The 22,163-nt window shown below is 45.2% G+C and overlaps 2 protein-coding genes across 4 annotated transcripts in view; one reads left to right on the top strand and one right to left on the bottom strand.

The window, feature by feature from the left end:
* Positions 1-17,129, top strand: part of TDRD12 (tudor domain containing 12) — a 77,890-nt gene extending 60,761 nt beyond the window's left edge. For all 3 annotated transcript variants that reach the window (XM_055412339.2, XM_088830012.1, XM_055412338.2), the window contains 10 exons: positions 1,305-1,492; positions 2,794-3,004; positions 4,178-4,270; positions 6,206-6,378; positions 11,943-12,052; positions 13,302-13,362; positions 13,448-13,561; positions 13,648-13,801; positions 13,886-13,961; positions 14,496-17,129. In XM_055412339.2, coding sequence (XP_055268314.2) covers positions 1,305-1,492; positions 2,794-3,004; positions 4,178-4,270; positions 6,206-6,378; positions 11,943-12,052; positions 13,302-13,362; positions 13,448-13,561; positions 13,648-13,801; positions 13,886-13,961; positions 14,496-14,587 — 1,272 coding nt within the window. In that variant the 3' untranslated portion in view covers positions 14,588-17,129. The remainder of the gene's footprint in view (positions 1-1,304; positions 1,493-2,793; positions 3,005-4,177; positions 4,271-6,205; positions 6,379-11,942; positions 12,053-13,301; positions 13,363-13,447; positions 13,562-13,647; positions 13,802-13,885; positions 13,962-14,495) is intronic.
* Positions 17,130-17,943: 814 nt separating this feature from the next.
* Positions 17,944-22,163, bottom strand: part of SLC7A9 (solute carrier family 7 member 9) — a 28,149-nt gene continuing 23,929 nt past the window's right edge. Inside the window, exons 11-12 of the mRNA XM_055411102.2 lie at positions 18,885-19,059; positions 17,944-18,008 (exon numbers count right to left, since the gene is read on the bottom strand). Of these exons, the coding sequence (XP_055267077.1) occupies positions 17,944-18,008; positions 18,885-19,059 (240 nt within the window). The remainder of the gene's footprint in view (positions 18,009-18,884; positions 19,060-22,163) is intronic.

Genomic DNA, 22,163 nt, shown 5'->3' with positions numbered 1-22,163 from the left:
CCTCCCCCGAGGTGTGTCTGGCCTCTCTCCTTCATCTCTCTTGTCCCTGGGTGGACAGTGTGGAAATCTCATGGGGCCCAGCCTTCCCCGCTGTCAGAGTGCGTGGAAACGTGTAGTGTCAGCTGCCCTCGTCGCCCAGGCCCAGGGGGCTCTTAGGGATGGCCTGCCGCCTCCTGTGGGGTCTTCCTGGTCTCCCTCCTTCAGGCACGCTCGTGCCTCCCAATGCTGCTTCCTGCCCGGACAGGGATACCTTGCAGCTCTTGTGGTGGGTGGTTTTTATGCATCTGCTCTTTTGTTGTTGTTATTTTAATTAATATATTTTAATTTTTCAAGCAGTTTTAGTTTTATAGAAGAGCTGAGCAGAAAATACAGAATTCCCCTTTCTTTCCCTCCTACCCCGACCCCACCAGTTTCCCCTATTGTTACTGTTTTTCATTATGTGGTACATGTGTGACATTGATGAGCCAATACTGACACATTATTATTAACTGAAACCTATACTTTAAGGTTCACTCCTTGCTGCAGTGTTCCTTCTGTAGACTTTGCAAATGTATGGTGACACATGTAACCATCACAGTATCACACAAAGGGCTTTCACTGCCCTGAAAATCCCCGGTGCTCTACCCACCCTTCCCCAGAATTCCTAGCAGTCACCTGTCTTTTTACTGTCTGTGTAGTTGTCCCCTTTTCAAAATGTCATGTAGTTGCTGTCATAGACTGTGTAGCTTTTTGAACTCACTTTTCATTCAGCAGTTTGCATTTAAGATTCCTCCTTGCCTTTTTATGGCTTACTAGGTCATTTTTATTGCTGAGTGTGCTACAGTTTATCCATTCACCCACTGAAGGACATCTTGGCTGCTTCCAGTTTTTGGCAATTATGAATAAAGCTATGATTAATACTCAAGTGCTGATTTTTGTGTAGGCAGAAGTTACTTGGGTATATACAAAGGAGTGTGACTTACCTGTGATTATATATAGTAAGACCATTTTGCTTTGTAAGAAACTGCAAAACTTTCTAAAGTGACTGTACCTTATTGCATTCCTACCAACATCTAATGAGTTTGTTTTTTGGATATGTTTACTGTTTATGGGCTTCCCTTGTGACTCAGCTGGTAAAGAATCCGCCTGCAATGCAGGAGACCTGGGTTTGATCCCTGGGTTGGGAAGATCCCCTGGAGAAGAAAAAGGCTACCCACTCCAGTATTCTGGCCTGGAGAATTCCATGGACTATATATATATAGTCCATGGGGTTGCAAAGAGTCGAACACGACTGAGCAACTTTCACTTTACTGTTTATATTTCAGATAATACCCTTTTATGTTTTGAATGCAACAAATTACTTTGGTCGTATAGTTGATAAACATGAGGATCTTTGTGCAGCTCTTAATGCTGAGATGAAAGAGTATTTTGAAGACTCCAGTAATAAAGCAACTGTTGAAAAGATGGAGAAATTTGGATTATATGGGTTAGCAGAAAAATCAGTTTTTCACAGGTAAAATGTCTCTCTTTCATCTCTACAAGTTGTGAAGCATAAGGTAATGTTAAATGGTATTGAATCCCTATTTTCATCTCTGTCCATCTGACCGGTGTGCATATACTGAGCCTGGCTGCCTCCCAGGAAAGTGGTGGCAGGGTTGTGTGCCCACATGCCCAGCTCAGCTCTACTCCCCAGCTCGTCGGCCATGGGACTGCTGCGCACAGAGCATGGATGACAGTGTGGCAGTTATGTGTGACCGTCATGGAGTTGTCACTGTCCTGCACACACGTGCATCTTTAACTCATGGAATTCTTACAAATTCCCATAAAATGAGCACACTTCTCATTTTACAGATAAGCGGACTGAGTCCTAGGCTTCCCTGGTAGCTCAGCTGGGAAAGAATCCACCTGCAATGCAGGACACCCTGGTTCAATTCCTGGGTCAGGAAGATCTGCTGGAGAAGGGATAGGCTACCCACTCCAGTATTCTTGGGCTTCCCTGGTGGCTCAGCTGGTAAAGAATCTGCCTGCAATGCAGGAGACCTGGGTTCGATCCCTGGGATGGGAAGATCCCTGGAGAAGGGAAAGGCTTACCCACTCCAGTATTCTGGCCTGGAGAATTTCATGGACTGTGTAGTCCATGGGGTCACAAAGAGTCGGACACAACTGAATGACTTTTACTGTGTGTGTATACTGGGCCCTGGCAAGGGTATGTAAGTTATCTAAGGTCAGCTCAGGAAGCGCAGTCAGCATGCCATCCTGCCGCACATGGTGTGTGCTCCCATGTCCGCTGAATGCCACCCCGTCCTCTCTTGATGATAGCCCAGATCGAGAGCCTTGGAACATTTAACTTGTCAGATAAAGGAATTTCCTCATTTCAGAATGCTACACTATCTTTTATACATAGGTGTGAAGTGAAAGTGTCAGTCGCTCAGTCGTGTCTGACTCTTTGTGACCCCATGGACTGTAGTCCGCCAGGCTCCTCTGTCCATGGGATTCTCCAGGCAAGAACACTGGTATGGGTAGCCATTTCCTTCAACAGGGGATCTTCCTGAACCAGATATCAAATCCAGGTCTCCTGCACTGCAGGCTGATTCTTTACCATCTGAGCTACTAGGGAAGCCCTCCTACTTGAATTAAACAAATAAATCATGGCTAAGTGCTCTTGCTGACCCTGGCTGTTTTATTTCTAGTACGGAGTTAAGCCAGGCAGTTTAGGGGAAACTTCTGTGTGGTTTGCTTTTAGCAAGTAAGTTGAGACGACATTAATTCCCCTCCGGGTCTCTGTGTTAGTCTGAGGCCACTGTTGTTCTGCAGGGTTCAGGTGTTGGAGATGAGCCAGAAGGAGGACACGTGGGCCCTGGATAATGTCCTTGTGAAATTCATAGATGAAGGCAGGACTGGACTCGTCACAAGAGACCAGTTGCTGCACCTCCCAGAAAGTTTCCACACACTGCCCCCCCAAGCTGTGGAGTTTATCGTTTGTAGAGTGAAACCCGCAGACAATGAAACTGAATGGAATCCAAAGGTGGGTTATTTGGGCTTTTTGTATTTGTTGACTTCTAGAATATATTGAACGCAGAATAAACATGGAGTTGAGGTGCATTTGAATTTGGAGTGCTGGGTCTGGGTGAAATGCTTCGTGTTTCTGGGCAGGGATGCGCTTCCCAGCGCCGTGCTCTGAACGTAGCTCTGAACCCGCAGAGGGGAGCCAGACATGATTGGCCATCATTATCGATAGTGCTTCCAGACTTAGAGCTGGTGTAAAATATGCACTGTGCTAAAAATAAACTGACTGTCTGTTAAAGAGGATAAACAGTACAAGTAGCTACAAGAGTGGATACCCCTGTTACCTCTCTGGAGGGACCAGGTAATTCCACTGGAGTTGGGAAGATGGGCAAGTAAGGAGAGAGTCCAGAAAAGCTTCCAAAGGAAGGGACGTTTCCTCTGGGTCCTTCAGAACAGGTAACTAGGATGTCACCAACTAGACCGGATAAGGCACTGAAGGCGAAGAAGCCCACCTGTGCCAGGACACGGAGCACACGGCTGTCCCAGGTAGGCGGAGAGGCCAGGTGGACAGTCTTGCTTATCACCCGAGCGGTGATTCCTGTTCATAACAAGGCTTTTAATTCTTCAGAGGAAGCTTACTTTTCATCCAGTCTGATTAATAGGATATGAAAGAAGCCACTGTAGCTGGCAAAGGAAAAGGTTAGGGTTATAGACAGTGGCACTAAGTGAGGACGGATGCACGCTGCATCCTGAGTGCAGGTCCATGCCGTGGACTCCCCACACCGCGTGTTTGCGCTCATTGCTCTGTCAGCTGTCAGCCTGTCTTTAAATGATGGGTGTTTATCTCTTTAGAAGTTAAATGAGAGTGAGAGAGAGTCCCACTGGTAGTGGAGACCAGGGCCCCCAAACCCCAGCGTCGCTGGCGTGAGCAGCCCCAGCGTGTGGCCTCCTCCTAGGGAGCAGCAGGAATACTGTGTGCTTGGGACTTGGCGCCTGTCCTCGTCCTTCTCCGCTGGTGGTCACCCTTGTTGGTGTCAGGGCATCATGGCCTCCATAACCTGCTTCGTGGGGTGGTCGTGAGGCTCAAGTGAAAGGTGCAGAAAAACTTCTTCTGAAACTACTGAGCACATACAGAATTAAGTAGTTCCTTAAAACTTCAGATGAATTTACTTATGTGTATTTTTTTTTTCAGGTTACTAGGTACATTCATCATAAAATTATTGGAAAACTGCATGATGCAAAAGTGATACTGGCTTTAGGAAATACAGTTTGGATTGATCCAATGGTAAGAATGCAGTTTTCTTGAAAAGAAACATGTGTTTGAATGTGCTCAGTCCCTGAGTCATGTCCGACTCTTTGTGACCCCATGGACTGTAGCCTGCCATGGGATCTTCCAGGCCCCTGAAATTATCCAAATTATTCTAACCTGTTGCTTAAATAACTCTTTGCCTTACATAAATGGAGGCTTATTTGATAAGGGCTGTGTGTGAAGGAGAGCTTGTCTCGTGTTATTTGGGTCATGAATGTGTGGTCATGGGTTTTATGGTTTAAGGGAATCTTTTATGTTGTAACCCAGCACTCACAGGCATGTGTGTATAAATCGCATGTGCTCACACGTACAGCCAAGAGAAAAGTCATGAAACTGTTGTCAGTGCATGCGACAGTCTCTGCCGTTTACAGTTCTTTTCCAGGCATCAGTTGTATACCATTAGTCTCCTCTCACAGCCCTCTGCCCACTCCCCAGGATGGGGAACCCTGGGGCAGTCCCTGCCCTGCAGGAGCACAGCTGTGTGCGGGTCTAGTTGTGAATGATCTTAAAAGTGGTCAGCAGTGTGGAGGATTCTGTCCTCGGGCTTTCCAAGACAGGTTTTATTGTGTTCATGGTTTCTACCTCATCCATTCACCAAATATTTATTGAACACCTCCTGTGTGCCGGGACCTGTACAGGGTTCTGGGGTTCCATGCATAAACAGACAGCTGCCCTGTGGAGCTGCTGTGGGGGTGGGCAGCGAGACAGAAGGTGAGGCCAGGGCCTCGGGCGTCCCCTCTGAGATCCACTCTCAGGCCAGCAGTGTCTCTACTCTGCTTGCACCCCTGGGACTCTACTTTTCACTTCAGAGTTTTGCTCTATTAGACTTAAATCTTAATTATTATGATTATAAAGTTTAAAGGAATTCAGTTCATAAAAGCTGTTTTGTTAAAAGGTTTTTTTTTCCCCTAAGAGTGAAAAAGCCTTAACACTGAAAAAGATGAGTTTGGGTATAAGATTTACAAGGAAGAGGAGAAAATGATTTTTGGAAGGGAAGGTAGAGACCACCAGTGTAGGCAGGTGAAGAGATCGGAGGTAGTGCGGTTCTTAGTTGATGTCATAATAATATTGTGGTGGTTCTTTATTATAGAAATAAAATGGAAACTTTATTAGTAAGCAAGGATTTTTTTAGAACTACAGCCAAGAGAAAGAAGCAAAAAGAAAAAACCCATGTGGCAAATACGCTTCCTCAGCTCCAAAGTGTAACCATGTCAGTGGCACCTTGGAGGGGAAACAGACATACCCCACTGCCTTCTTCCCCCACAGCAGCGTGGTCCCCAGCCTGAGAGGAGAAAGGTTCTTCCCTGTTCCTGGATGGAAAAGCATTCACAATTCCTGGTCCCTGGGGAGGTACACCTGCCTTGCTAGCCTGGTCTGCTCCCCCAACCCAGGAGAGTCCTAGGGCCACACCTCCCACCAACAAGAATCAGACAATTGCAGATTTCCATGTTTCACTTAATTTGTGTAAATGGAAATGAATGAGAATATTTTGGTTGCATAAAAAAAACAAATGGAGGAAACTGTCCAAGATACAGGATCTAGAGCCTTGGCATAGGCCCTTTCCGGGCCTCTGGGAGCCTGAGCCTTTTTGTTAGGAGAGGTGAGAGTCCGAGAGGGAAAATCAGGAAGATCTCAGAGTTATGTGTGTGGCTACAGCATCATGGATCGGTCCTGTCTGGGGTTCTACCCCAGGACTTGATCTTGGCCCCTGCTCCACACCTGATCATATTTCCCTAGTACGCGGCTGAGTTCTGGAAGACTCTGATGAGGAGACCCTTGCACATGGTGGCATGTGCCCTGGTGCATTGAACACTGCACAGTGAGATAGGGAGGCCATGAGAGAATGTTTGTGATTCATCTAAAGTTGTAAGTGTGGTTCTTGTAAACCTTGTATTTTTTCTTTTATTCAAGGTGCACATTACAAAACTTTCAAACTTGAAAACTTCTGTCATTGATTATAATGTTCGAGCTGAAATTTTGTCGATGGGAATGGGCATTGATAACTCAGAACATGTAGAACAACTGAAGAAATTATACAAAGGAGCTAAAATGCCATCTTTTGAAGAAAGCCTGAACCAGACGCTGTAAGTGGATTTTTGTCCCCCTTTGGAAGAGCTGTTTTGTGGAAACAGAACTCACAAGTAGTATGAACATTTTTGTTGAAAGTAGAGCAGTCAGTGAGTCTCTGTGTTCCTGTCACTCAGTAATTACCAACATCTGGGGAGTCTTATTTTATTCACACTCCAGCCCACACCTTTTTTTGCCTGACTATTATAAAACAAATTCCAAATATCACTTATCGCTTAGGCTTTCACCATATCACTTACAGAGTGAACTTTTGTTAGCTTTTTATTGACAGCACACATCCAGAAAGGTAAACACATAGCAAGTATGGCTTAATGGGTTTTCTGAGCACGGAAACTAGCCCAGATCAGAAACAGGGTGCCACTCAGAGCTGCCTCCTGGTTCTCCCCAAGGGCAGCCGCCTTCCAGACACAAAACACCGTGGATGACTCTTCCTGGCTCGTTCTTTGAATGGAGCCATGCAGTGTGTCTCCTGTGTTTCCTGGCATCTTTAACTGTTATTGTGGAATTCATTCATGTTGTGCGTGCAGCCGTAGACCATGGATTCTCACTGCTGTGTCGTGTTCCACTGTAGGAACACGGTGTGATTTATTTCCCCATTCTGTTGGTGGGAGGAATTTCCAGGTCTGGGCCACTTCAGGTGGCACTTTAAACATTTCTTCGTCATGCGCTTTGGTTCACTAACGAATGTATTTTTGACGGAATGGAATGGAAACTGCTCAACAGTTTTCCAGATGGGTTGTACCAGTTTTCATGTCCACAGCAAGATATGAGAGAGACTTCTGAAGTCTCTGAGAGAGTGTACTGGCAGCCCCTAAGACGGGAGGATTGGACTCAGCATGTGTGTCCACCAAAAGGACTTGCATCAAGAGCTCCTTTCAGTCAGAAACAGCAGACACCTAGTAGAAAACGGGACAAAAGATGTGAACAGACACTTCACAATGTCCAGTTCATTAATGAGCTGTTCAGTAATTGATATGTGAAAGGATCCTCAGGCTCATTACTCATCAGGGAAATGCAAATTAAAACCGCAGTGGAGCAGTAGCATTTCATAGCCATGGGAAATGAGAGAAAGGAAATACCAAGTGTTGGTGAGGATGTGGAAGCTTTTAAAAGCTTGACTAAAGTGCTTTTATCACGGCTAGCAAAATTATTGGTAATTTCTTAAATTGCATTTTAATGGTGTTAAAATATACGTAACAATTTCTCACTTTTGTTCTTTTTGAAGTGTGGTAAAATACACATAAAATCTGTCACTGTAACTATTTTTCAAAAATGTTATTGGCGTGTTGTTGCTTTACAATCTTCCGTTAGTTTCTGCTCTACAGCAAAGTGAGTCAGCCATGTGTATACACATATTGCCTCTTTTTTTAATTTCTTTCCCATTTAGGTTACCACAAAGCACTGAGCAGAGTTCCCTGTGCTGTACAGCAGGTTCTCGTTAGTTACCTGTTTTATACAAAGCAGTGTATGTATGTCAGTCCCCATCTCCCAATTCATCCCACCCCCTTCCACCGTTTGGTGACCGTATGTTTTTCCTCTGTGTTTGTGTCTCTATTTCTGCTTTGCACATAGGTTTGTTTATCTGCCCCATTTTTATAAGATTCCGCATATATGTGTTAATATACGATGTTTTTCTCTGACTAATATTAAGTATGCAATGCAGTGGCAGTACGTACATTCACATTGTTGTGTAACGGTCACCACAGTCCATTTGTAGAAGTTTTCAACATCCCAGCCAGACACCCTGTGCCTATTAAACCATAACTCCCTTTTTTTCTGTTTCCTCAGCCCCTGGAAACCTCCTTTATACTTTGTTTCCATTAATTTACCTATCCTGGGTACCTCATACAAATGGAATCATACAATATTTGTCTTTCTGTCTGGCTTATTTCGCTTAGCATAATGTTTTCAAGGTTTATCCATGTTATAGCAGACATCAAAATTTTGTCCTTTTTAAGGCTGAAAAATATTCCACTGTTTGGCTGTATTGGACTTCCCTGGTGGCACTACATTTTGTCATCCATTCATCTGTCTGTAGTGGGTATTTGGCTGTTGTAAATAGTGCTGCTGTGATCACTGGTGCGCAGATATCTAAGTTCCTACTTTCAGGTCTTCTGGAATTTCTGGATCGTATGGCAGTTCTGTGTTTAATTTTTTAAACTGACAGACTGTTTCCACAACAGCTCAGTGTTACGTTCCCACCAGCAATGCACAAGCTTCCTGTTTTCTCCACATTCTGGCCTAGAAATCAGCCTGAGGTGAAAGCTTAGGGTCATCTTAGGGCTTTTCTGAGCGAGTGTCTTGTCTTGGCTCCAGACAGCTTAGAAAGGACTACACAAATAATGCACAAAGTCGGCTCTGCCCTCTCTGGCTTCAGGGGTGGAGCTGGGGGATCAGGAAGTTCTTTTAGTGTTATCTATAGGGAAATAGGAACTTGGAGCTTCCTAGTTCACCATTTTGCTTTGGATGCTGGAATATTTCTTCAGTCTAACTTTGTTTCAGTTGACCTGATTAACGGATAAATACTCTTAATTGACGTTGCCAGTAGGAAAGTTGACATTTTAAAATTCATTCATTTATTCTACAAACATTTATTGAGTTTCTGCTAGGCATGCAGTAGTGAACTAAACAGATGAAGGACTCACATTTTAATGGGGAGAGAAAGACGATGAAGATGTTCCAGAGATACATAGGGGATCAGATGGTGGTATGTGAGATGGAGCAGATTAATGCAGAAGGGCAGGGAAGGTGGTTCGGGGTCTGAGATGGTGAGCCAAGACACTAGAGCTGAGTCCTGGGCAGGAGAAGGCTTGGTTGTTCCTTGGTTCCAGGAACAGAGAGGGAGGTACAGTGATCAGAGGAGTAAACAAGGGGAAAGTCTAGGTGTAAAGGGTGCAGTGGTACCGGAGTCAGATTTTGTTGGACCCTGTGGCCAGTGCAAGGAGTAGGCTCCTCGGAGGAGGAAGTGGAGCCGTGAGAGAGTTTTGAGCAGAGGAAAGACTTATTAATCAGAGTACCCTGGGCTGCTGTGTTGAGAAGAGACTGGAGGGGATGAAGTCTGTGCCCGGAATTCGGGACAGGATGACTGTGGCTTAGACTGGGATGGTAGTGTGGAGGTCGGAGAAGTAGCCGGTGTCTGAATGTACCTGTATGAGAGTGTGGTCTCAAGGGTGTGGTCAGCAGATGCGGGGTGTTGAGAGCCAGCTGAGGGGCCTCTAATGCTGAGAGGTGGCCAGCAGTGGGCACCTGAGAAGGCGCAGCCTGGAGCCAGCTGGGGTCAGGGGGAGCATCCAGGATGGCAGTGAAGGAGTTTCACGGAGCAGGGAGCCGTGAGCTGCACGGGGCTCCTGAGGCCACATGAAATAAGGACTGAGAACTGACGGGCGGATTTAGTGCTGTGATCGTGGGAGACCTTGACGTGTTCCTAAATGATTGCTCAGGGTAGGGGAATTTCAGGGAACGTGGCAAAGATGAAAACTGTCAAGTTTGCAGGGTTTTCTATCTTAATAAAATTGGGAACCTGTGGGATTAGAATATGTTTTGGTTTCTATACACTTTTGGGAAACAAAGATTGTTCCATGCTTGCTTTTTTTTTTTTCTTTGCTGTGCTGGGTGTTCTTCGCTGCTCGGGCTTTCTCTGGTTGTTACATAGCGCGGGCTTCTCACTGCGGTGGCTGCTCTTGCTGTGGAACACAGGCTTTAGGCATGTGGGTTTCAGTAGTTGCAGCACGCGGGCTCTCGAGCACAGGCTCAGTAGTTGCAGCACACAGGCTTAGTCGCCCTGCAGCTTGTGAAATCTTCTGGACCAGGTTTGAAACCCACGTCCCCTGCACTGGCAGGTGGACTCCCATCTACTGTGCCACTAGAGAAGTCCTCCATACTTACTTTTGAGATATTGTTTTAAAACTGAAGATGCCACTGCAGTTGAGTAGGTTTACTCAAGACAAAGGTGGATCACTTATAGGAATCCCTACAACTACTGCTGAGCCCCGGCTCTGAACCAGGCACTCTGCTCAGGCCCTGGGCACCAATGATTCTGCAATCATACAGGAGTGTTGGACACCCATGGTCATAAACATACATGGAGGGAAGTGCAGAGGCCGCGAGAGCTACAGAGGAAGCTGCCTCCCAGGAAGGGACTCCTTTTCAGGAGATGAATAAGCAGCTGTGTATTTGCTGGACCAGAATCGAGGAGCATGGCGCCATTCTTACAGCAGATTGGAACGGGGGACAGAGTCTGGGTACCTGAAAGGTTGACAGACACAGGGGAGTGTGTATATTGTGTCATTCTGAGTCCTCAGGACTGAGAAGATCGTGGCAGGGCTGGCTGTTCAAGGATGTTTCTCAGAGAGCAGCCAGCTCAGAGGGGAGGAGACACGGAGTGGGTTTTGGACTTGAGTTTCAGGTTATTGAAGGTATAAGCCTAGAGTGCAGGAAAGTGGGGAGGGGAGGCTCTAGTTTGCTGGTGTTTGAGGACAGTCACGACTTGAGTAAGTGTGCGAGGAGGAGGGAACGGATCCCCAGTAACGAGGGCCAAGACGGGGAGGTCAGAGCCGAGGTGGAAGAAGCAGGTGGGCAGCGGAGGGTCTCAGGCTGCACAGTGGGGAGGGGAACAGAGCCTGAGAGGGGGGTCCATGCCTGAGCAGCTGGACTGTGGGACACTGCCCTCCGTGCCACAGGCTTCGTATGTGTCCGTCAGACGTGCCCTTGGAGACACACATGCACACTCCCTGCCCACAGCGGTGTGTGTACATGTGTTCATGTAGGTTTGCTCCTTTAGGCTTCAATTAACTCAAAAAGGATGCACAAGAAATGATTTCTGTTTTCTCCCTTGAGAAAGGAAATTGGTGCCTGGGGAACAGAGGGCGGGGAGAGACTTTTCACTGTGTAAACCTTTCTGTCTGTTTCTAAAATACTGCACCACATGTATGCGGTTACCTGTTAAAACAACCGAAAGAAAAACAATTTTGTATAAGAATGAGATTGCCCTCTGTATACTGATATGGTGTCATCTCCAGTTATTAAGTACAATAAAGTAAGGGATAGAAAAGTGAATGTAGTGTAGTAGGTTCCCATGTGTTTAAACATGTGTGTGTGTTTTAGGTGGAAAGATACAGAGGGCAGTATTTGCTTTTTCTTGCAAAGAATGTTCCTAGCAATAGATCGAGAGTGGTAAGAGGGTGTCTAGGAAGCTGGGACAGGAGAGGAAAAGGAGATGGCTTTTACTTTCTGCTCTTTTGAGGTGGGCAGTAGTGCATACAATTCTCAGAGTTAAGTGATTTGAAAAGATCTATTTTGGCAAATGAGTTCCTGCACTTGTTGGATGATGTATGTCGAGCAGCCACTCAGCACCTGACATCAGTAGTGGCCAGAGCTGGCCAACCTGCCTGTCGTCTGTCAGTGAGCCATAAGTTCTATGAGGTTTGATTGCTGTAGGCGGCACTTCTCAGCCGTGTGTGGCTGGCCTGCCTCCCTCTTCTTGCTAGAAATCCCTGTAGGGAGCCAGAGTTTTCCTGTCTCTTCATCTCACGGTTCCCCTCTGCCTCTTCCTTCCACCCAGGATACCTTCTTCCAGAGAAGACAGTGCTTGTCTGCCAAGCTCATGGCAAGAGGATAAGGGCTCGGAGAGAGGAACTGCCTCCAAGACAAACTCAGGAGACCACAAGCACGGTCGGTCATTTAAAAGATGGGTAATTTAAAATCACTAATGCTTTAGGCTTTCCACTGTTAGATGAGTTAGAAGGTGATATAAACTGATGTTATCTTTCTGATAATTCAGCTTCCAATTTTTTTTTTCTGTAACTTTTTTCCTTTTTGTTATTTGAGGTATAATGCTTATCCAGTAAAAGTGCACGGATCTTAAACATACAGAATTTTCCTGTGTGTACATGTCCATTACCCCACCCAGGTCAGGCTATTGGCCATTTCCAGAATCCCAGTGGTCTCCCTTAGGTACCCTTCCTGTCTGTAACCCTGCCTCGGAGCCCCTGTTCTTCCTTAAGATACCATCAGTGTTGCTGAACTGGAAGCACATGGTATACACTCTTGTGTCTTCTTTCATTCATCATTTTGTCTGTGAAATTCATCTAGATTATTGTAAGTAGCAGTAATTGCTGAGTCATATTCTATGATATGGGTTTCCATTGTGGCTCAACTGTTAAAGAATCTTCCTGCAATGCAGGAGACCTGGGTTCGGAAGATCCCCTAGAGAAGGGAAAGGCCACCCACTCCGGTATTCTGGCCTGGAGAATTCCATGGACCATATATTCCATGGGGTCGCAGAGAGTTGGACACAACTGAGCGACTTCCACTTTCATTCTGTGATACGAATATACTGCAATTTCTTTCCCCATTTGCCTGTTGAAAGACAGTTTTCAGTTTTTGACTATTGTTAACAAAGCCCCTTATAAACATTTTTGCTCAAGTCTTTGAAAGCCTCAGATGTTTTAGATTGAGAATTTCAATTGCACTGATTTACAAAATGCAGTGGTCCTTGCATGAACTGACTGCTGTTCTGGAAGCTGGTAGGGGTCCTCGCAGGTTGAGATGGCAGGGTCATTGGAGCAGTGGTGTCCCATGGCCAGCACTTACATGTGGTCCTTTATCAGAGAGTTTACATTCCCGATTGTTTGATCATAATACTGGTCAAGGTAAATAGTTCTTTTCTTAATCTAGTGTTTTATTAGTTGCACTAAATGATGTACATTTTACTTTTTTTAAATTGTTCTTTGCCGCTGGATACTTTGGTTGCTCTGAAGTCTGTGCTCATACACTTAGTAGTTCCTCAACCAAAGGTGCGTGTAATATGTATAGTATATGTATAATGGAGTCGTATATGCATGTTATTTGTAATATATATGTATAAGTATTATGGAGTCAGATATACATAACCTATAGGAAAATTTGACTTTTTGTACAGAAACTTTACCTGAAAACACTGGAGGTGCTTCCATTAACAAAACTACAGAGCCGCCAAAAAGGTATGCTCGTTGTTGGGGTCTGCTTTCCTTACTTGCCTAGCAAATACACAGAGATGAGTATATCATCCTCTTCCCTTTCTTCCAGCTTCCACCCACAAATAAAATGGTTCCAAAAAGAGGATGTGGTCATACTGAAGATAAAAATAAGGAATGTGAAAGACTGCAAATGCAAATACTTTAGAGATAGAGTCGTTTTCAGGTGCGTTTATGTATAGCTTATAAAACAAAATAGAAATAATTGCTAATGTTTTAAAAGGCTGACTTTATTTCTTTTTGTAAATCTAGTGCCTGGGTAGGAGAGAAATTTTACTTGGCTGATTTGGAGCTGCAAGCCAGCATAATAAAAGATGACTGCAAATGCATAATTAAATATGACGAACCTGTAATCACTCTTGCAAAAAAGCAGAGAGAGCCTTGGTGTGGCTTACTCAAACGGAGGGTGAGTAGAAGTCAACCATGCTTGGTTTTAACACCCTGAGTATGCTTTATTCTCTCAAGTAATGTAAATTGTTATGTTGAACAGAATCCCAATGTGGCTTTTGATTTTGATCACTGGGAAGACTGTGATGAGGATAAGGAGGATAACCACTTCGCCACAGGTAAGAGGAGGTGCCCCCACTCCCCAGGAGAGTCATAGGACCTGAGCGTCATGGGGGTGGACGCAGTCACTCAGCAGATTCCAGGAATGCAGCCTTTGTAAAAATGGGCCATTACTGTAAAGCCCTTAGGTGTTACTTTTCTCCTTGTAGTTGATCTTGGTGCTAAATGTTCTGCTTTGAGGAAGTATCAACTCTTGGTTATAAACATCCCTCCTTATAACACTTCTACAAATATTTCTCCTAGGAAAATAACTTACCCATCAGTTCAGTTCAGTTCAGTCGCTCAGTCGTGTCCGACTCTCCGCGACCCCATGAATCACAGCACGCCAGGCCTCCCTATCCATCACTTACCCATAAGCAGGCAAATTTTACTTGCGTGTTTCTTGCTTAAAATAATGAAAACTTGAGTCACAAAATATAGAGCTAGAAGCCAAGGGACTTTTTCTGCAATGACCAAAATAATGGGGGTGGGAGAAGATTTGCTAATGAATCTATAATTATTAACATATTTTTAAAAATATCTACCTCTTTTAGTTGTAAATTCGAAAAACCTGTCCTGCAACGTGGCAGGCTTGGTTGAGATCAGTGACGGAAGTTCGAATGAAGATGAAAGTGAGAGTGAATGAGAATGGGAATGAAAACCCGCAGCGTGGCCAGAGGCTCCTGAACAGAAGTGGGTATTGCCGTGTGACCAGAAGCTGCGAAGACGGGCAGCCGCTGTGAGACCTTTGTTCCCTCAAGGACCAAGCGTTACTAAGTGCCACCTTGCGGCACTGCGATTAGTGATGGTGCGAAATTCTTAATTGATAGAAAAATGAGTTGATGATGAGACCCTGAAAGGAAGCTGGAAGCAGAGACTGTGAGTGCTGGGCTGTCCTGCTGGAAGCCTGGTGTGAAGCCCGCCTTGACACTCAGGTTGAGCGATGCAAGCCAGGCATTCAGGTCATGAACTGTGCCACCTGGAGTTCACTGTTGTTGTTTTTTCATCTAGACCTATGTTTGGTACATTCTTAAAACCTGATCTTGCACATATAAATCAACATTTCTTAAAATTCATACTCTGCACTGCTTAAGAGACCTTTCCAATGGCTTCCCTGGTAGCTCAGATAGTTAAGAATCTGCCTGCAGTGCAGGAGACCTGGGTTTGATCCCTGGGTCGGGAAGATCCCCTGGAGAAGGAGATGGCAACCCACTCCAGTATTCCTGCCTCAGTTCCATGGGCAGAGGATCCCGGCAGGCTACAGTCCATGGGGTCGCAAAGAGTCAGACGTGACTGAGCAACTAACACTTCACTTCATTTTCAGCCATGAGTTAGTTGGCATTCAACGTAACTGTGTGTGCTAATGCTCCTAGTAGTCTTTACATATTGATAGCTGGTTACCCAGGGAGAAGGCAATGGCAACCCACTCCAGCACTCTTGCCTGGAAAATCCCATGGGTGGAGGAGCCTGGTATGGGTCACGAAGAGTCGGACACGACTGAGTGACTTCACTTTCACTTTTCACTTTCATGCATTGGAGAAGGAAATGGCAGCCCACTCCAGTGTTCTTGCCTGGAGAATCCCAGAGACGGCGGAGCCTGGTGGGCTACCATCTATGGGGTCGCACAGAGTCAGACACGACTGAAGTGACTTAGCAGCAGCAGCAGCAACCCAGGGTAAGCTGACATCTTTCAAAGAGACAGTCCAAGGGTGAGAATGGGCTTGCCTGAGCAACAGCAGCCTGACCCAGGGCTTTCTGGAGGTAAAGCTTCTGAAGTACCCTCAGAACCTGCAGTGTCCAGGACAAACAGGACACAGGTCTCTCTCCAGTGGAAACTGAAGAGGATTTGTGCCTGGAGGTAATGCTTAGAATACTTGCACATGGTGAGCCCTGAAAACATTCATGACCTCATCCTGGGGCGAGGCTGCAGCACCCACAGTCATGAGGTCATCAGGAAATGTGCATTTGTCATGAGCATTTAAATGTGGGAGTGCCCAGGGCCTGGCTCTCCACGTTAACTGGAAAGTTAGACAGGCGAGCCGTTGGCAGATTTACACCCTGTGCACTGCTTCAGTGTGGGTCTGGCAACGTTGCCTAGAATTGGAAAATAACGTGATAGAACATGACTGTTAGGACGGCCCCCAGAATCTTTATTCCTTTCTACACATCAGAAAGCACAGGTGCCCACGATTGTATATGTCCAGGTATGAAGCACCACCCGAACAGGAGGTAAACTGTCATCAAGCTGCCATGCCCCGTGAGCAGGCGTGAGCCGTCCTCTTGCTCTCAGTTTCCCCGTCTATAAAATAAGACGGTCTGCTCCTCGGTGGGCATTGCTCAGCTGTGGGGCCTGGAGTGCTGCTGGGTGGAGTCCTGCCGCTGCCCTCTGTGGGGAGGACGTGGTGTCCAGCCTGGACAGCTGCCAGGATTGCATCCTTGCTGCTGCTGTGAGCCCGTGGTTGACCGGCAAGTGTCCGATGGGCACGTGAGGTGTACTGGGGGTGATTGTCCTTTTTTCCTGGCTAAACTGGGCCAGTTCTTCGGGAAGTTATGGTGTCTTTGCTGGCAGAGGTTCTGATTCTGTGCAGCTCTTGTAACATTCTTATCCCATGTATGTTTCGGTAAATACAGCTTTCACGCCCACCAGGGAGGCCTTTGGGTCCATGGCCAGGCCTCCTGAGCTGCACTGGCTTTTCCCCTGAGGTTGTTGGCCACCTGCAGTGTATGTGCCATTGTACTGTCTCTTTTGGAAAATAACACATAGTAATAGCAAGCAATAGAGCTGCACAGATGTGTGCCCAGGTAAAAATAATGGGGTTTCCTGTTCTCAGAGAAGATGTAACACTGATCCTCTCGTGAGGTTCACTAACAGCTGAGTGATAGTATTGGGCAGAGGATGGCTCCATGTTCAAATTTCAGTTTCTTTTTTCAGACATTTAAATTTACGACTATTTGAAGTTCTGAATTAGGTTCTGTAATTTCACAAGGACTACTGGCTTGTGAAATGTAAACAATTACTCACTTTTTTTTTTGTCGTTCTCTTCTATTAATATGTCCTGATTTTATGTTTTGGGAAAATTTCTGAAATGCATGGTTAAAGTACCTTTGTATGCTTCTAAAACTGCTCATTTTCTTAGTTTTGGTGTGAAAGTCTTTTGCAATATATCAATAAAATGTCAGTGTTTTCACGGAAATGTTACTTTTTCCATTCTTTTAGACCATATTTTGTCAGGAATATTCCTGAGTGCCAAATGCAATAGAATTTTATACACCATACTTCCTGGTTTGACTAAAATACCAGTGAAGGTTGTCAGGGGACCTGTGATGCTGAGCTTCTTGTGGACACAGGCTGCAGGTGGTCCTGGGCAGTCAGCTTTGCCCTGCAGGCCTTGACATCCAGCCTGGGACGGACCTGCCACGTGCATCCCAGGTGAAATATAGGAAGGGGTAGGGGTAGGTAATGGCAACCCACTCCAGTGTTCTTGCCTGGAGAATCCCAGGGACGGGGGAGCCTGGTGGGCTGCCGTCTATGGGGTCGCACAGAGTCGGACACGACTGAAGCGACTTAGCAGCAGCAGCAGCAGGGGTAGGTAGTAAAGCATTCGTACCTGAGTATTTTAAAACTCTATTTCAATCAAAGCAAAGTTTCATCAATTTTATATGTGTGTGTATGTATATATGTACCTTTCTGATGATGGAGCTGAAAGAACGCCCTTTATTGAAGTAGTTGTGATGTGCCCCTTGCTAGAGTCACTGTGTGGTGGCACTGGCTCTGATTTAGTCCTTCCCACCACCACCGTTCCTCTGGGTTATGTCCTCGCCTGCTGATTTCAGCCAGCACCCACCCAGAGGATTAAGGATAGCTAAAAATAATAATATCATACACGTGTGAATATGTTTGTTTTTTTTCCTTAAGAAAAACATCAGGAAGAAATAACCACAAATATTGCTTACAAAAATAAGTTCATCACAGCTTGGATTTGGCACAAGAGGCAGAGCTTGTTACTCTGGAGCTTCCTCTGGGGGGACAACTTCCATCAGCATCTGAAGGTGCATGGTGAGAGGCTCTGGAGGGGAAGTGCAGTTAGAAAAGCGTCATTAAAAATCAGCTTCACCCCACTTATTGGTGAGCAGGGATACTATTACTCCTTGGTGATGTGTCTCCTGTTGGAGCCTGTGCTCGGGGGACACAGGTAGGTAGAGATAGGCAGACCCATCCTGGAAGCTATGGTGGTTCTTTGGAGATAAGTGATTTCCCATTAAAGCATTAGGAACCTGCTAAATATTTTACTGCCACCAAACCATTTATAGGAAAAATATGAATGATTCAGTTATATGTGTATATTTAACTACCACTGACCAAGGCTGAATATGTAGTCTGAAGTCACTTAGTCAGCATCTCCTTTGAAATACAGATGGTTCGTTCTCTTTACTTCCTTAATTCTAACTTAACAGTTTTTGTTTGGAACAGCTTGGCTAAACATTCAAAGCTGAGAAATAAGGCGTATTTGGGTGGTGCCTTTAGGTTGTAAGTTATCCTGGCTAGATCTGTCAATATAATCAAATGCAAGTCCGTTTTCAGAGGCATAGGCAAGTGTGGCTGGTTTTCTGATAGTTATTAACGTTTTCTTTCATTTTTGTAGTAGAGCAACAGCAACCCCTCAGCTTTAGGCTTCGATCAGCGTAAAGAGGTTGGAGGCAAGAGGCGCTCTTTCAAGAAAGCAGCAAAGTCCTTGGGAAATAATAGAGGCCAGAGGTGGACCCCAGGGGTGTCACACTGAGGGGAACAGGTCACGTGTCCTCCCAAAGAGGAGATGAAATGTGTGAGCTGTGTGAGACCCTGTGACAAGAAAGTCCTAGTAGCATCGGGACAGACGAGGCTGCAGGGTGTTGGGCTTGCCTTGCTTCACTAATGGCACAGCGGTTCCCCGGTTGATACTTACTTGAGATTTTCTGAGCCCATCCAAGCTTATGGTGGACAAAAAGGAAATAAACTACAAGGCCGCTCAGCATAAACAACACACAGTAGAGATACTCCCACGCGGGTGTGGTGACGATGGGGGCCACAACCAAAAACACAGACAGGAGAACCACCAAGATAGGGATGAGAATGGGCACCTGCAGGCAGAATAGCATGCAGTCAAGGCTCGGCCGCGTGCGTGCGTTTCCCCTTTGAAATGTTTCACACCCTTGATAGTGAAAGAAGAATACAGTTAGTTTCAATCACTTGTGAGTAAATTTGCTGGCCGTATTTCACCTGTTCTTTTTCTTTTCCCTAAAATATAAAGTGGATGAGGCAATGGCACCCCACTCCAGTACTCTCGCCTGGAAAATCCCATGGATGGAGGAGCCTGGTAGGCTGCAGTCCATGGGGTCACTTAAGAGTCGGACACGACTGAGCGACTTCACTTTCACTTTTCACTTTCCAGCATTGGAGAGGGAAATGGCAACCCACTCCAGTGTTCTTGTCTGGAGAATCCCAGGGACGGCGGAGCCTGGTGGGCTGCCGTCTATGGGGTCGCACAGTTGGACATGACTGAAGCGACTTAGCAGCAGCAGCAGAATATAAAGAAAATGCTTGCACATCATTTTTACCTGTAAAATACTACAGCATGCATTTCTAACTGACAAGGACTTCGATGTTAACATGTTGGTTCCCTCCTTGCTCCGTCTCGTCATTAATTTGTTGCCAGAATCGGATGGTGTGTCCGACACTGTCTTCATCTAGCTCTGCTGATAACCTGCTCCCCTGTCCCTTGCGTTTGTTAAAACAGGTGGTTAGACCTGGAGGCGAGAGCCTTTCATGGTGGAGCGGTGCACTTCCTTTCATCACCTCAGGAAGTACTTAAGGTCTGACTGCCACACTTTCGAATCCCTGAAGTCAATCAGTGAGTTCAGGGGCTCGAGAGACATCCATTCCTAGCAGATCTGGATTCACCCATTTCTCCAGGGAGCTGTTTCCTTTCGGTAGGAAATGGACACTTAGAAACCATCATGTGGGTGATTGGAGTATTCAGTGTTCTTTCACCAGGACAGAGGAAAATCATTTTTTTTTTCAAGAAGGGGAAAACATTGCACAAATGATTCTAATAGTTTTGATTCAAATGTAAGATTGCAGTTTTTTCCTTACTTTACTCTAGACTTGCATTTTCTTTCCTAATGCTTCTTTTCGAAAATCTTCATAATGGGTTTCACATGATTACTTATTTTCTTTATCTTACAATGTGCCTATAATAAAATAACTATACTAGTTCAGTTCAGTCGCTCAGTCGTGTCTGACTCTTTGCAACACCATGGACTGGAGCATGCCAGGCTTCTCTATACCAGTACTACCGCTGTAATCGGCGTGAAGTTTAAGACTTTTTTTTGCAGTTCTTTGTAACAGAAGAGTATAAGCCACAAGGGAAATGCGATGAAAGGTCGTGCACTTTAGTATCAGTTCTGGCAATTATGCTCTGTGTGATTTTGTCATCTGCTTTTTATAGGGTAATATTTTTTTATCTCCCCTTGTGTGGAGTTTTTAGGGATTTGCTCTTGCCCTTTTCGGTGCTTAATTTTTTGATACTATAAATTTTTTCTTGAGTTTGCTCTATTCTTCTCTTATTCCTTTTTGAGAAGAAGCACATGTATATGCACAAACATGCATACACCTGTTCATCTCCCACTACCCTTACATAAAAGATAGCAAATGCATAAAACGCAATGTCACACCTTGGTTTTTTTCCCATTAATATACTTTAGAGATAGCCGTGCTGTATAAAATTACTCACCCATTTTACTGCTGCATACCACTCTATTTGGTGGATGTTCCAAACTTATCCAGCTAGTCTTCCACTAATTGGCATTTGGGTCGTGTTGAATCTTTTGCTTTTACAGTTAATGCTGCAATAAATGACTTTGGGTATGTTTCATATTTTGGTCAACTTCACTTTGGGATAGATTACCTCAAAACAGGATGACTGGGTCACAAGATAAATCCATATGTAATTTTGTTGGATATGGCCAGGTTTCCATCCATAGTGATCATATCATTTGAATTCCTCTAGCAAAGAGTCAGACACGACTGAGCGACTGAACTGAACTGAACTGAACTGAGCAGTGTTGGAAGGAGAAGGCAATGGCAACCCACTCCAGTACTCTTGCCTGGAAAATTCCATGGACAGAGGAGCCTTGTAGGCTGCAGTCCATGAGGTCGCTAAGAGTCGGACACGACTGAGCGACTTTACTTTCACTTTTCACTTTCATGCATTGGAGAAGGAAATGGCAACCCACTCCAGTGTTCTTGCCTGGAGAATCCCAGGGATGTGGGAGCCTGGTGGGCTGCTGTCTATGGGGTCGCACAGAGTCGGACACAACTGAAGCGACTTAGCAGCAGCAGCAGTGTTGGAAAAGGCTGTTTGCCCATGGCCACCTCCATAGGGTGTGGCCAAACTCTGGGATTTCTGCCCCATCTTATAAGCAAGAAATGGTAGCTCGTTAGAATTCTGACGTCTGTCTCTTGTTAGGAACAAAACTGAGTGTGCTGAGGTCCATTTGTTTCATGTTTAAGTGTCACTGCATTTTTATCATTGAACTGTCTTTTTTGACTTGTGTCCATTTATATATTTTGTCCATTTCAGTTGTTAGTAACTCCCATCTCAGTTTTAGGAACTCTTTAAATGAGGGCTGTTACCCTTTCCTGGGTGTTCATTGGAAAGACTGATGCTAAGGCTGAAACTGCAATACTTTGGCCACCTCATGCGACGAGTTGACTCACTGGAAAAGACTCTGATGCTAGGAAAGGTTGGGGGTGGGAGGAGAAGGGGACGACAGAGAATGAGATGGCTGGATGGCATCACCGACTCTGTGGACATGAGTTTGAGTGAACTCCAGGAGTTGGTGATGGACAGGGAGGCCTGGCGTGCTGTGATTCATGGGGTCGCGGAGAGTCGGACACGACTGAGCGACTGAACTGAACCCTTCTTGTGTGTGTGATATTATTACAGATATTTCCTCCAATATTATATATATGTGCTTTCAATTTTCTTGCCTTATTTGAATGCATGCATTTTTATTTTGGCCAGGAGATACGGTTGCCCCTTTTTAAGAAATTACTTCTTGATTTTTCAGTCATTGGAAAGGTGTTCTCCATTCTTGGATTACAAAACAGTTTATGTTTTCTTCATACATCAGTACCATGATATTTAAATTTTAGAATCTGTATTTTAATATTTAAATTTAAT

Source organism: Moschus berezovskii, chromosome 22 (genome assembly GCF_049115385.1).
Source record: "Moschus berezovskii isolate FMDL1 chromosome 22, NW_MosBer_1.0, whole genome shotgun sequence".
Taxonomy (NCBI): Eukaryota; Metazoa; Chordata; class Mammalia; order Artiodactyla; family Moschidae; genus Moschus; species Moschus berezovskii.
The sequence above is the reverse complement of the archived record's forward strand: the minus strand, read 5'-3'. Positions and strand labels throughout refer to the sequence as shown.